The sequence below is a fragment of the Trachemys scripta genome, chromosome 2 (genome assembly GCF_013100865.1).
Source record: "Trachemys scripta elegans isolate TJP31775 chromosome 2, CAS_Tse_1.0, whole genome shotgun sequence".
In the NCBI taxonomy this organism is placed as follows: Eukaryota; Metazoa; Chordata; order Testudines; family Emydidae; genus Trachemys; species Trachemys scripta.
Genome location: NC_048299.1, coordinates 261,685,347 through 261,700,448, shown reverse-complemented (window position 1 = coordinate 261,700,448; position 15,102 = coordinate 261,685,347). Strand labels below are relative to the sequence as shown.

The 15,102-nt window shown below is 46.6% G+C and overlaps 1 protein-coding gene across 1 annotated transcript in view; it reads right to left on the bottom strand.

Moving 5' to 3' along the window:
• FER1L6 (fer-1 like family member 6) overlaps positions 1-15,102 on the bottom strand; it is a 148,221-nt gene that overhangs the window by 14,228 nt on the left and 118,891 nt on the right. The window contains exons 34-36 of the mRNA XM_034763575.1: positions 12,091-12,251; positions 10,346-10,488; positions 582-670 (exon numbers count right to left, since the gene is read on the bottom strand). Coding sequence (XP_034619466.1) covers positions 582-670; positions 10,346-10,488; positions 12,091-12,251 — 393 coding nt within the window. The remainder of the gene's footprint in view (positions 1-581; positions 671-10,345; positions 10,489-12,090; positions 12,252-15,102) is intronic.

Sequence of the window (15,102 nt, the reverse complement as noted above, 5' to 3'; positions counted from 1 at the left end):
AAGCCACATGGCCCTTAGCTAAGGCTGTAGCAGACTCATTAATCTCTAAGTGGTCTTGGTGCCACTAGAGCAGACAGAACACCACACCCAAGAGGTGTGTGGGTTACATGTATTATGCAGGAGATCAGACTAGATGATCATAATGGTCCTTTCTGGCTTTAAAATCTATGAATCTATGGCATTGTTTCTCAGTTTAAATAATATTTTGCAAGTACATTTCTTACCAGACATTGGGTCTTATTTATATGGCCTCGCAGTGCGGACTACAGGGGTGTGAACCACAGCATGCGCTGAAGTGTTGTGCATACAGACTCTGCTAGCACGAACCAAAAGGTACCTACTTCATGTTAACACAGTCCTGTTTGAAATGAGACTATGTTAACACCAACTAGATCCCTTTTAGTTCATGCTAGCAGGGTGTACATGGGGCAGTTACAGCACAACACTTCAGGGTGTGATGAAATGCATGCCCTGATCTTCCACACTGTGGGGGTCATGCAGACAAGCCCTTTTGAAAGATTCAGTATTTGCAGGATGATGCCAGTACATTGACAGCACAACAGAAATGCACCCTGAATTACCCTTTGGGTTTCCTTGGTGAAATATCAACAGGTGGTCCCGGCGGAGGCATATCTTTGGGAAACATGTCCACCCACATCTGCACACGACCCTTTAAGAAAAGAAATAAGCAATATTGTCACCCACCTTTAGTGAGAATTTTAAATAGCACTAAAATTTAGTGCTAACTTCAAAAGGCTTCACAAGCAAATTTTCTTCTAGAAATACCAACCAGGTCATTACAGTATTTGTGGCTGTTCTGTGTATTTTTCATATAGACAGAATCTATATCAGTGGTATGTGATCACATCAAGAATCAACATTTCAGCCAGTGGTCCCAGAGCAGCGCCTATATTTTAGGATTTTGTGGTTGGTTCTTTGGACTTCCCCTCCCTGCACTAAAGTTATTCATTTGTGTTGGGTCCTGGTGCATCACTGCTGTCTGCCTCCCATCCTGCACGGTGTGCTGTAACCTGCAATAGAATTGGGTTGCTCCAAACCCCAGTCTTGTGATTGTCCTGTAACTCATATGAACAGTTGGGAAACCTCCCTGCTGATACATCCTCACTTCTATTTCTACTTATTTTATTACATGTGTTTATACAGGGCCAGATGTGTATCTGAGAGCTAAACCAGAACCATGTTTCTATTTCTATAGCCAAACTCAAACTTGATCCTGCTGTAGGATTCTGATATGTTCAGAAGTTTAACATTTTCACTTGCTTTGCACTCTTGGGTTCCTAACAGCGCAGGACATGGTGAAACGCCTTTTCGTAACTGTTGTTCTTCGAGATATGTTGTTCACATCCATTCCAATCAGGTGCATGTGTGCCGCATGCACAGTCGTCGGAAAGTTTTTCCTTTAGCAGCTCCAGTTGAATCAGCTGTGGAGCCCCCTGGAGTGACGCCTTCATGGTGCTCAATATATGACCCTGCCGACCCAACCTGCCTTCAGTTCCTTCTTGCCGGCTACTCCGACAGAAAGGAACGAGGGTGGGTATTGGAATGGACGTGAACAACACATATCAAAGAACAACAGTTACAAGAAAGTGAGTAACCATTTTTTTCTTCTTCAAGTGCTTGTTCACATCAATTCCAATCAGGTGACTCCCAAGCTCTCCCCTGGAGGTGGGGTCGGAGTTAAGGAATCTCTGATTGGAGCACCGCTCTGCCGAATGCTGCATCATCTCTGACATGCTGGGTGACAACACAGTGAGTGGTAAACATATGCACTGATGACCAGGTTGCAGCTCTGCAGATCTCTTGAATGGGGATCTGGGCCAGGAAAGCAGCTGACGAGGCTTGTGCCCTTGTGGAGTGTGCTGTAATATCCGGGGCTGGGACCTTAGCTCGTAGCATGTGCGGATACAGTCCGTGATCCAGGAAGAAATGCGTTAGGAAGAGACCAGGAGCCCTTTCATCCGGTCTGCCACCACCATGAATAGTTGGTTCAATTTCATGAAAGGCTCAGTGCGCTCGATGTAGAATGCTAGTGCACACCGGACATTCAGTGAGTGAAGCCTCTGCTCCCGTGCACCGGTATGAGGCTTAGAATAAAAGACCGGTAGAAAAATGTCTTGGCTAGTATGAAATTGGGACACCACCTTGGGAAGGAAGGCTGGGGGAAGCCTGAGTTGAACCTTGTCCTTGTGGAAGACCGTGTAGGGTGGGTCGGAGATTAGCTCGGACACCCTCCTAGCTGATGAAATGGTGACCAGGAATGCCACCTTCCACAACAAATACAGAAGGGAGCAAGTAGCCAGCGGCTCAAAAGGGGCCCCCATTAGTCTTGAGAGGACCATATTAAGGTCCCATGCAGGCACAGGTTGTCGAGCCTGTGGATATAATCTTTCCAGACCCTTGAGGAAATGGAGTTGGTGAACACGGAACACCCCAACTCTCCCAGGTGGAAGGCAGAGATAGCAGTGAGGTGTACCCTTATGGATGACCCTGCCAGGCCCTGTTGTTTCAAGTGTAAGAGGTACTCCAGGACAAGTGGTATAGGCACCTGGAGTGCAGGTGTGAAATGCTGGGCACACCAGCAAAAGAACCTTTTCCACTTAGTTAGATAAGTGGCCCTGGTGGATGGTTTTCTGCTGCCAAGCAGAACCTTTCTTACATGTTCCAGGCACCAGAGCTCCGTTGGTTTTAACCATGAAGCTTCCAAGCCGTGAAATGGAGGGATTGGAGATCTGGGTGGTGAAGGCGACTGTGGTCCTGTGTGATCAGATTGGGGTAAAGTGGTAACACAATCGGGGTGTCCACTGACAGCTGCAGAAGCATGGTGTACCAATGTTGGTGGTACCATGCTGGAGCCAGCAGGATTACCTTCACCTTATCTCTGCAGATCTTGAGCAGCACCTTGTGCACAAGTGGAACTGGTGGAAAACCATACATGAGGTGTTCTCCCCAGGGTAGCAGGAACATGTCCGATATTGAACGTGGGCTGTGCTTCTGGAAGGAGCAGAACGTTGGGCACTTTCTGTTGCTCTGGGTGGCAAACAGATCGACCTGGGGAAACCCCCACCTTTGGAAGATGGAATGTATGACATCCAGAAGGATGGACCACTCGCGGTTGCAGAACGATCTGCTGAGGTAGTCCGCCAGTTAGTTCTGCACTCCCAGGAGATAGGACACCTCCAGGTGAATGGAGTGGGCTATGCATAGCTGGACAGCTTCCCAGAATAGGGGGAGGAACAAGCTCCACCCTGTTTGTTGATGTAGAACATGGCAGAGGTGTTGATGGTCATCACTGCCACACACTGACCTTGTAGTCGAGACAGGAAGGTGTGTCAGGCTAGCTGCACCGCTCGGAGCTCCTTGATATTGATATGGAGTGAGAGCTCGTCCTGCAACCATAGGCCCTGCGTTCGGAGATCTCCCAGGTGAGCGCCCCAACCCAGAGCTGACACGTCCGTTACTAGGGACAGAGAGTGCTGTGGGCTGTTGAAGGGAATGCCTTCACAGACTGTCCAAGGGTTGAGCCACCAACAGAGGGACTTGAGTACATGCTCTGGCACTGACACCACTGAGTCCAGGCTGTCTCGCGCTGAGTGATAGGTCGAAGTGAGCCACGCCTGGAGTGGTCTGAGCCTCAGTCTGGCATGTCTGACCTTATAAGTGCAGGCTGTCATGTGGCTGAGGAGACTCAGGTATTCCCTTGCTGTTGTGGTGGGGTATCACTTGAGGCTTTGGATAATGTCTGTCATCACTTGGAATCGTGCCTCTGGAAGGACTGCCCTTGTTTGCCCCGAGTCGAGCACCATCCCAAAGGGTCAGTGACAAGGTCGACTTGTTCATGTTGAGGAGGAGTCCCAGCCTCTCGAAAGTAGCTCTGACTAGTCGGACTTGAGACTCCACCTGCTCCCTGGAGAGCCAGTCGTCGAGATAGTGATATGCCTGAACCTGCCTCCTGTAAAGAAAGGCTGCGACCACCGACTTGCACTTTGTGAAGACTCAGGGGGCCGTCAATAGGCCAAATGGGAGGACTGTGAACTGATAATGTTTGTGGTTGACCACAAACTGCGAAAATCGTCTGTGCGCAGGCTGTCGAGGGCAGCGTACCAGTCTCCCAGATCCAAGGAGGGGATGATCGTGCTCAGGGAGACCATGCGGAACTTCAGCTTGACCAAGAACTGGTTGAGTCCTTGCAGGTCTAAAATGGGTCTGAGACCCCCCCTTTGCTTTGGGGATTAGGAAATAATGGAAGTAGAATCCCTTGCCCCATATCTCCTGAGGAACCTCCTCTACTGCCCCCACGGCAAGGAGCGACTGCATCTCCTGGTCAAGGAGTTGCTTGTGAGAGGGGTCCCTGAAGAGGGACACGGAGGGGAGTGGGAGGGAGGAGAGGGGCAGAATTGGAGAGACTATCCCACCTCTACCATGCGAAGTACACAGCGGTCCGATGTTATTTGGGACCACGCACAGTAGAACTGGGATAGACGATTCATAAAGCACAGGAAAGGATCTGGTGTAGTGGTGGGTATGCCATCCTCAGGCGCCCCTTCAAAAGGCCTGCTTTGAGCCCAACAAAGGTTTGGCCGAGCGCTGGCCTTGACTTGATGAGGGTTGCGACAGTCTGCGCCTGCCATTGCTACCCCTCCCTCTGTGCATACCCAGTGACTTCATGGTTGCCTGGGAGTCCTTCAGGCTGTGCAGTTTGGAGTCCATCTGCTCCGAGAATAATCCTCAAACGGCAGGTCCTGAGAGGTTTGCTGCACTTCGGGGGGCAGCCCAGACGCCTGCAGTCCTGAACCCCTTCTCATGGCTATCCCGGATGAGAGGGTGCGGGTGGCAGAGTCCGCCGCATCAAGGGAGGCTTGAAGAGAGGTTCGTGTCACCGCTTTCCCTTTGTAAATAATGGCCATGAATTCGACCCTGGAGTCTGATGGAATTAGCTCCTTAAACTTCAACATGGAGGCCCACGAGTTGTATCTGCTGAGGATAGCTTGTTGGTTTGCTATCTTCAGCTGCAGGCCCCCCGTTGAGTAGACCATTCTATCAAAAAGGTCTAATCTTTTAGACTCCTTAGATTTCGGAGTCGGTCCTTGGTGGTCCTTCTTGTTGACCGTGGTCACTACTAGGGAGGAGGGCTGCGGGTGCAAGGACAAGTACTTATATCCTTTGGATGAGACTAACTACTTGTGCTCCATGCCCCTCGCCATTGGTGGGATCGATGCCGGGGTCTGCCACAGTGTTTCAATATTGTTCTGTATAGTTTTTATCAGGGGCAGAGCTACCCTGGAGGGACCCTCCGGAGTCAGGATATTGACCATGGGGTCCTTTGGCTCGATAACCTCTTTGGCCTGCAATCCCATGTTGCGAGCGATTCTGCGCAAGAGGTCCTGGTGTGCACAGTGGTCTACCGGGGGAGGTCCCGAGGCCAAAGTCCCTACAACTGCCTCGTCCGGGGATGAGGATGTGGAGGCTAGAGGTGGTACAGGGTCCTCCTGACCATCCAACTCTCTAGGGACCTCCTGGTTAGTGCCTGTGGGCTCATGCTGACTGTAGTCATGGCAGCAGTAGTCTGGCCAGCTGTAGGAGCTGTTGCTGTGTGGCTGCTTTGACGATGTCCTGGACGGCCTGTGGGCCCTGTGCTGGCATCGACTCCGATCCCCGAGGAACTGGGCGATCTTTATGTGGCTCGGGTGCTCGGGTTTCAGAGATTACCAGAAAATGCCCCTGGGCCTGGTGATAAGCCCAGGGAGTCCGGAATGGCTGCCAATGTGGAGGCCATGCCACCGGTGCCTCACTTCTGTGCCGATTAGACCTGCACCTGCTGCGGCATGAGCAAAAAGAGTCCCTGTCTGAGTCAGATGACACAGATCTAGATCGTGATGACCACAGCAGTACTAAGTAGGGGACTGGTTTTGATGCTCCTGTGCTGGGGATCAGTGCCAAGAGGTCAATGACGGGGACAGGTGACGCTCAGCCCGTGCTGGAGACTGAGCCGGGGAACCACACACAGGGTCCTGAGATGGGGAATGGTGCATTGGCGATGGTGAAGCCAAGCGGTGCCGAGGTGAATGGTGCTGTGTCGGAGAGGGTGATCACCGCATCACGGCTGGCTTGTCTCTAGATAGCCAAAGGTTGTGGGGTTGTCATTGCTATTAGATCCCTGGTGGCTTCAAAAGTGTCTGGGGTGGAGGGGGACTCCAACTCCTCCACCTGACACTGTCTGTTTGGGGTGTCGCTGGGCACCGGACTCAACGGTCCCCTCCGGGGAACCAAAGTCAATGGCGCCGACTCCTGGCCCTTGGACACCGAGTGCTCCTTTGTGGGACGCACTGCTGTTGCACCTGGCACTGCCTTTGGCACCGGGGAACGATCCCAGTCCGTCTTCTTGTTCCGCTTGTGTGGCACCAGTGAGTGAGAGCGGTGCCTGGTTAACTGTGCCACTTGCGGTGCTGGGGAGCACCGATGCCAAGGGTCTCTTGAGTCAGAGACTTTCCTCGGCGCTGTGTCGCACTCCGAGGCCGGGGCACTCCGCACCGACGCGCTCGGTGTCGGATCTCGGCACTCCGTGGCGGGCTGCCAACGAGAGTGGACCCCATCAGAAGTTGTTTCAGCCAGAAATCTCACTCTTTCTTCATCGTAGGGCAGAAAGATCTGCAGATTTTGCACCTGTCTGTTTGGTGCTCTTTCCCCAGACACGCATTGTGGGGGGTCGTCCGTTGGCATTGGCTTCCCGCAGGTCCTGCAAGGTTTAAACCCTTGGCCCCGAGGCATGCCCGGGAGCTGAGGGGAGGTAAGGGATAGGGGAGGACCCTGCACCCTAACCTGAACACTATATACACTATGTATACCAACTAAGGGAAGCCCTTGCTAAGCAAGCGAACACAGTTCCAACGGCCATCACGGGCAGTAAGAAGAAACTGAAGGGGGGTTGGGTCGGCAGGGTCATATATTGAGCGCAATGAAAGCACCACTTCAGGGGGCTCCACAGCTGGCACAATGAGAGCTGCTAAGGGAAAAAGTTTCTGACGACCATGCACACGGCATACGCACACCTGATTGGAATCAACATGAACAAGCACTCGAAGCAGAAGAGAGGTGTTTCTCGTGGTATTTTCAACTCAGGCCAGAGGTGGTAGCAATTGAAATCTTTCAAGAAAGCCTATTCTTATGAGACTTCCAGCCCAATTTTGGAAACTCGGGAGGGTTGGATAATTATTTGGATCCTTAATTGAACTGAACTCAGATTCTGAGCTGTTTTCAGTTTGACCATCACAAATAAGAACATCCTGTAACAAATCAGTGACTCTCTAGAATTTTCATCACTATCATTGTGCTACACATTATCAGAATTGCGCAATAATGAGGGCAGACTCTAAGCCCTCAAAGCTGAAGCACAAAGAAGGATCACCATTAGCTGTTCACACTATAACAATAATACTTATCCAGACACACCTGTTGAGAAATTCTGATTCCTCTCCGTATCATAGAATCATAGAATCATAGAATATCAGAGTTGGAAGGGACCTCAAGAGGTCATCTAGTCCAACCCCCTGCTCAAAGCAGGACCAATTCCCAGCTAAATCATCCCAGCCAGGGCTTTGTCAAGCCGGGCCTTAAAAACCTCCAAGGAAGGAGACTCCACCACCTCCCTAGGTAACGCATTCCAGTGTTTCACCACCCTCCTAGTGAAATAGTTTTTCCTGATATCCAACCTGGACCTCCCCCACTGCAACTTGAGACCATTGCTCCTTGTTCTGTCATCTGCCACCACTGAGAACAGCCGAGCTCCATCCTCTTTGGAACCCCCCTTCAGGTAGTTGAAGGCTGCTATCAAATCCCCCCTCATTCTTCTCTTCTGGAGACTAAACAATCCCAGTTCTCTCAGCCTCTCCTCATAAGTCATGTGCTCCAGACCCCTAATCATTTTTGTTGCCCTCCGCTGGACTCTTTCCAATTTTTCCACATCCTTCTTGTAGTGTGGGGACCAAAACTGGACACAGTATTCCAGATGAGGCCTCACCAATGTCGAATAAAGGGGAACGATCACGTTCCTCGATCTGCTGGCCGTAGATGGTCTGGACAGGAATCAGAACATATACTGAATAGTTAATTATATTTTCCCAATGATATTAGGGCCATCAAGCGATTAAAAACATTAATTGCGATTAATCACATTGTTAAACAATAATAGAATACCATCTATTTAAATATTTTTGGATGTTTTCTACATTTTCAAATATACTGATTTCAATTACAACACAGAATACAAAGTGTACAGTGCTCACTTTATATTTATTTTTTATTACAAGTATTTGCACTGTAAAAAAACAAAAGAAATAGTATTTGCCAATTCACCCAATACAAGTACTGTAGTGCAATTTCTTTATCAGGGAAAGTTGAATTTACAAATGTAAAATTATGTACAAAAAAATCTGCATTCAAAAATAAAACAATGTAAAATTTTAGAGCCTGCAAGTCCACTCGGTCCTACGTTTTGTTCAGCCAATTGCTCAGACAAACAAGTTTGTTACATTTGCAGGAAATAATGCTGCCTGCTTCTTGTTTACAATGTCACCTGAACGTGAGAACAGGCATTCTCATGGCACTGTTGTAGCCAGCATCGCAAGATATTTACGTGCCAGATGCGCTAAAGATTCATATGTCCCTTCATGCTTCAACCACCATTCCAGGGGACATGCGTCCATACTGATAATGGGGGCTTCTCGATAACAATCCAAAGCAGTGCAGACCGACACATGTTCATTTTCATTATCTGAGTCAGATGCCACCAGCAAAAGATTGATTTTCTTTTTTGGTGGTTCGGGTTCTGTAGTTTCCGCATTGGAGTGTTGCTCTTTTAAGACTGCTGAAAGCATGCTCCACACTTCTTCCCTCCCAGATTTTGGAAAGCATTTCAGATTCTTAAACCTTGGATTGAGTGATGTAGCTATCTTTAGAAATCTAACATTGGTACCTTCTTGGCGTTTTGTCAAATCTGCAGTGAAAGTGTTCTTAAAATGAACAACATGTGCTGGGTCATCATCCAAGATTGCTATAACATGAAATATATGGCAGAATGTGGGTAAAACAGACATACAATTCACCCCCAAGGAGTTCAGTCACAAATTTAATTAACACATTATTTTTTTAATAAGTGTCATTAGCATGGAAGCATGTCCTCTGGAATTGTGGCTGAAGCATGAAGGGGCATACAAATGTTTAGACTATCTGGCACATAAATACCTTGCAATGCCAGCTACAAAAGTGCCATGCAAATGCCTGTTCTCACTTTCTGGTGACATTGTAAATAAGAAGAGGGCAGCATTTTCTACTGTAAATGTTAACAAACTTGTTTGTCTTAGTGATTGGCTGAACAAGAAGTACGACTGAGTGGACTTGTAGGCTCTGAAGTTTTACATTGTTTTGTTTGAGTGTAACAAAAAAATCTACAGTTGTAAGTTGCACTTTCATGACAAAGAGATTGCACTTCCGTACTTGTATAAGGTGAATTGAAAAATAATATTTCTTTTATTATTTTTACAGTGCAAATATTTGTAATAAAAAATAATATACACTTTGATTTCAATTACAACATAGAATACAATATATATGAAAATGTAGAAAAACATCCAAAATATTTAACAAATTTCAATTGGTATTCTATTGTTTAACAGTGTGATTAAAACTGTGATTAATCGTGATTACATTTTTTAATCGAGATTAATTTTTTTCAGTTAATAGTGTGAGTTAACTGTGATTAATCAACAGCCCTATATTATATATATTCATTTTAGCAGATGCTGAAATTCCATTAGCTTCAATGTGTCTTCATGAAGTCAGTATGTCTTATACATGTGCTTAAATGCTTTACTGCAGCCAAATTCCTAAGTAGTTATTTTCAAATACGAGCAAAGGGACTCTTGATTAGATTCCCTGAAAACAAAATTGTATGGTGAAGTTAAAGTTGAGAGCACCCCTACAAGAACTTTGCAGATAGTGCGAGAGGGAAAGCAACAGTCATTAAAATGAAATGAAATGCAGAGTTAACATTACATTTACAAGAAAGTCCAAAATCTGAAAGTATGAAAATTTGCCGTTAAATCAGACCACCTCTTGCTTAGGTGCCTAAATATGAATTTAGGTGCCTCACTGTACATATGCACATTTGACAATTTTGATCTATGCACTTATTATTTTGTGCAAACTATAATGGAAATGGGAGCACTTGTGAGATTTCCCTGTTAGCTCTGAGATAGTAACAGAAACAACAGTGGCAGGAGAAATGGAAAACCTCTCCCACGTTTCATGCTTTCACTGTAGGCTTATCTACCTGTTCCATGCCTGGTTTATCCTTGTGATAGAGAGGCCGGGTCTCAATGTGTTCTGGAACCAGCTTACATCCAACCCCTGGGATTTCATCCCAGGAACGTAAAACCTTTAGGGCAAGTTGTTCATAGGATTCAACTGGCTCTTCTATAGGAAAGAGTAATAAAAAAAAGAACAACCATAGCAGAATTAGCATATTAAGCCTCTGATTAATATGGCTTGTCAGTTGTGAAAGACACGTGTTAAAAATCTGCTCGAGTTTAGAGCAGTATTTAATGCATCCCAAGGAAGAATAGAGATGTAATAAAACACATTTATTCCTTTAAATAAGAGCACCCACAGGAGTAACTAAAGTTTAGTGCTGAGAAGGAACCTAATTACAAAATACCATGAATCGTGACAAAATTAAACGCGCCTATTTTAGTGCTGTATCTAACGGTAGGATGGTAAAGATTTGATAGCCTGTTTTCTTCTTCTTCTAAATAATTAAGTCTTTTTCTTTAAAAAATTGCAGCCAATCGAAGAACAGGGGATTTGGCATTTCCTCGAGCTCCCAGGAAGTGTCAGTAAATAGGTGCTAGGGATTGTACATTAGTTTTATTTTTGCCTTGTGATGGCAGCAAGGAAGCCCCCTTGAGTGCCAAATTCACATGCTGCGTGAAGGGAGCAGAAAGATGCCAAAGGTATCCATGGATAAAATGGGCAGTGTTGTGCTAAGCAGGGGAAAGGGAGGGCTAACCTGCAGTCCCCCGGTGACACTGTGCCTCTGAAAAGCTTAACGGCTCCACTGGCACTGGGGCAAGAATGCTGGGAAGCAACTATTGCAACCACTTCTCCTAGTACATACCTGTTGGTAGGCAGAGAGTCAGGTCTAGTCCTGCTCTGCCCAGGCCCCTTTGGAGTCATTTGTTTGTCTAGCACTCTTCTACCTAATGCATCCTTGGGGGAACAGCTGTAGTTTGGCCCTATCCTTATACCGAAGCACACTGAGCCCTATCTTCCCTGGTCTGCTTGCCCACAGGAGAAATGGGAGCAAGATATATGAACTAAGACGAAGATCAAACACTCAAAATAGACTAGACGCTGACGAAGAGGGAAAGCACAGTCCTTGTGCTGCTTCCCTCTCTTGGGCAACCCAATCAAAGCATCCATCCTAATACATGTCATCTGCCCCTTACCATCTCCTTCCCTCAAAGACACAACCTAACCACTGGTGACTCTGTTCCACCCCTCACCACCCACATCTACAAACCCACCCCCCCTGGTAGCTTTGCCCCTCTTCTCCTTTTGGAACTTGACTCTTCCCCTGGTGGAAGCAACAGCTCCCTGCAAAGACCTCTAGACTCATGGATCCCCAGGCTCAATAGGACTGCAGGGAGTAGGATTTATACCAATGCCCTCGCAGAACTAATGATGATAGTGGTGATAGTAAACAAGAAACGTAACAATGAAGAGAGGCAGCCAGGTCTAGTGGATAAGGCACTGGACTGGGAATTAGGAGGCCTGGGTCCTGTTCATGAATTGACTATTGACCAGCTGTGTGATCTTATACAAGTCCCTTAACCTCTGTGCTTCTATTTCCCTTCCCACTCTTTGTCTGCCTTGTCTATTTAGATGGTGAACTCCTCAGGGCAGAGACTGTCTCTTGCTATCTGCTTGTCCAGTGCCTAGCACAACAGGATCCTAATCAAAGGTGGGACCTCTAGGGGCTATGGTAATAGGACTAAATAACATAAATGGCAGAATTACCATTCTCGTCTTCATTAAAGATTGTCTTCCCAGTGAATACTTTGGTTCCTATTTGTATCTGCCCAGGTCGCTTGTAGGGCCCAGACAGTTTGTTGTCTTTGCATAGCTTGTTGAGGATCTCAGTCGGCTGAATTGCATCTCGCCAGGCATTGTACCCTTCTCTGCAATAACGGGACAAAGGAAAGAGAGGAATGGAGAAGGTTTTCTGTTCGGTTCAAGGCTGTAACTATTCAGGGGCGCCAATCCAATGGTCAGACGCCCTGGCAGACAGATTTACTGTAAGGGAGCTTAAACCTGACTGGATGAAAGTGAACAGAATTAATTTTACACAAGTGAAACAAAGCCAGAGATGGACATGTCCTCTGCTTCTCCTTTCTTAGTCCCTTAGAGCCATCCCAGCAAATGTTCCCCACATTGTATACCCTCATTATCAAGGTCTGACAGCACATCAGCCACCAGCTGTTTGGCCAAAGAAGTCAGGGCCTTTTGGAGCTGGCCAGTGCTATTCCTTGATCGTTCAGGACCTGGTCCAACACTAACTAAAGTGAATGGAAGTCTTTTCACTGACTTCAGTGGGCATTGGATCAGGCCTTCGGATGATTTCTGTAGTTTGACATAGAATTTTAGAGTCATAGAAATGTAGGGTTGAAAGGGACATTGAGAAGTCATCAAGTCCAGCCACCTGCTCTGAGGCAGGACCAAGTAAACCTAGACAATCCCTGACACGTGCGTGTCTAACCTCTCCTTAAAAGCCACCAATGACGGGGATTCCCCAACCTTCTTTCGTAGCCTATTCCAGAATTTACCCACCCTTATAATTAGAAAGTTTTTCCTAATATCTGATCTAAATCTCCGTTGCTGTAGATTGAGCCCATTACTTCTTGTCCTACCTTCAGTGGATATGGAGAACAACTGATCACAGTCCTATTTATAACAGAACAAAAGGTTCTCTCTCATCAACAGGAACTTAGTGCACTCCCTCCATCACATTCCCCGCCCCAGCCAGCTTGAGGAGCTGGGACTAGGACCTTGGACAGGAATAGAGTCCGGGTCTCCTGCATGCCATTGCTAACACTAGGACACCAGACAGGCCCCATAGCTATTATTTTGAGTAGTGTGGCAACGGGGTCTGGGCCACAGGCACAGATCATGGAGGTCATACACGATGAACATTACATGGCTCTAGCATAAGCAGATGTAACCCCGCTGGATTCTGTGGCGTTGCTGTTACTTACATCAAGGTCTGAATTTGGTCCTATGAGGAAAATCAAACTTTCAATGACACTAAGGGTATGTTTACACTGCAGCTGGCAGTGTGCTTCCCAGGTCGAGTACACAGACACACACTAGCCCTGCTCAAGGTAGCTCGCTAAAAATAGCAGTGTAGCTGAGGGTAGCATGGGCGGCAGCTCGAGCTAGCTGCCTGAGTACAAACCTGCCCAGGCTCCCTGGGTACTTGGTAACTCTGGGTAGCCGGAGCTGCCACCCATTCTACCCCCTGTCTACACTGCTATTTTTAACACATGCGGCCCTTAGATTATGTCTACACTTTGAGCTGGAAGTATATTTCCCAGTTTAAGGAAATAGACCAATGCTCACTCTGATCAATCTAGCATACTAAAAACAAAAGTGTAGCCGCACTAGTGTGAGCGGCAGGAGGGGCCAGCTGCCCCATATACCATCCTGTCCAAGATGTCAGGAGACTAGTCCCTCCCATCACTTGCACTACCACGGTGACACATGTATTTTTAGTATGCTAGCTTGATCAGAGCTAGTGCAGGTATGTCTTCTAGAGCTGGAATTTACATTTCCAGCTCCAAGTGCAGATGTACCCTTTGGCTCCTAAGTAACTTTTGAAAATGGGACTTAGACACTTTTTAAAATTGTGCCCTATACCTCTATAAGTATATTGAAATACTAGGATTGCCACAATGGTTAGTACTAGGGCTTTAGTCACTACTCTGTGACAGTGGATTTTCCCTGGTGTAATTCAATTGATTTAAATGGAGTCAGACAGATGTGACACAGCAGGGAATCAGCTGCCCCCCAGTTTTTAGAGGTCATGGAAGTTATGCAGCCAAGCAGTATTCCAGTTTATTTTGATTAGTTAATTTCAGATGCTGTATTTGAGACTCCATTATTAAGAACAAAATAACAAATTCTAAGCACTGCACAATGTGCCTGCTAAAATAACAAGACAGCTGGAAGCTGGAAGTGAGGCACTTCTGGTTATAAAAAAAACTATATAGGCAACAGAAAAAATGGTCTATGGGGAGTCAAGCTGCAATAATAAGATAAAATGTCAAGAACTCTGCTTATCAATGTATTATGCAGTTTAAAATCACTCTCCACATTTTTAGCATATCAATTGGAATACTGCAATCAGGCACATCTAGGGCTAGATCCTCAGGTGGTGTAAATCCATTAAAACCAATTTAAACTAGCTGAAAGTATGATTGGCAGTGTTAATGCAGTCCAAACATTTCACACTTCTTATCGTTGTAAGGGGAAAAAAGGCAAAATTCACAGAGGAATAGACATGGGGAAGCACTGGCATGTGGCTACAGAGATGAGTTTATTAAATACAGACATAGACCAAGCTAAAGCCAGTGAGGATTTCTCTTTTCAGGTGGTTGAAACTAGAAACCAATCGATCTGTGATCACAAACTATGTGACAGTAATCATTGGCCTCAATGGACACTGAAACCCTGGGCTTGCCTACACAGTGGGGTAATGGAGTCTACAGGGGAGTGGTTTCTAAGGCATACTAATGTTGGTGTGCATTAACTGATATATGTAGACCCAGGGGTGCTGGAACAATTTGTATAGTGGGGGTGCTGAGAGCCATTGAACCAAACTCTAAACACTGTATATTATGGCACCTTAGAGACTAACAAATTTATTAGAGCATAAGCTTTCGTGGACTACAGCCCACTTCTTCGGATGCATATAGAATGGAACATATATTGAGGAGATATATATACACACATACAGAGAGCATAAACAGGTGG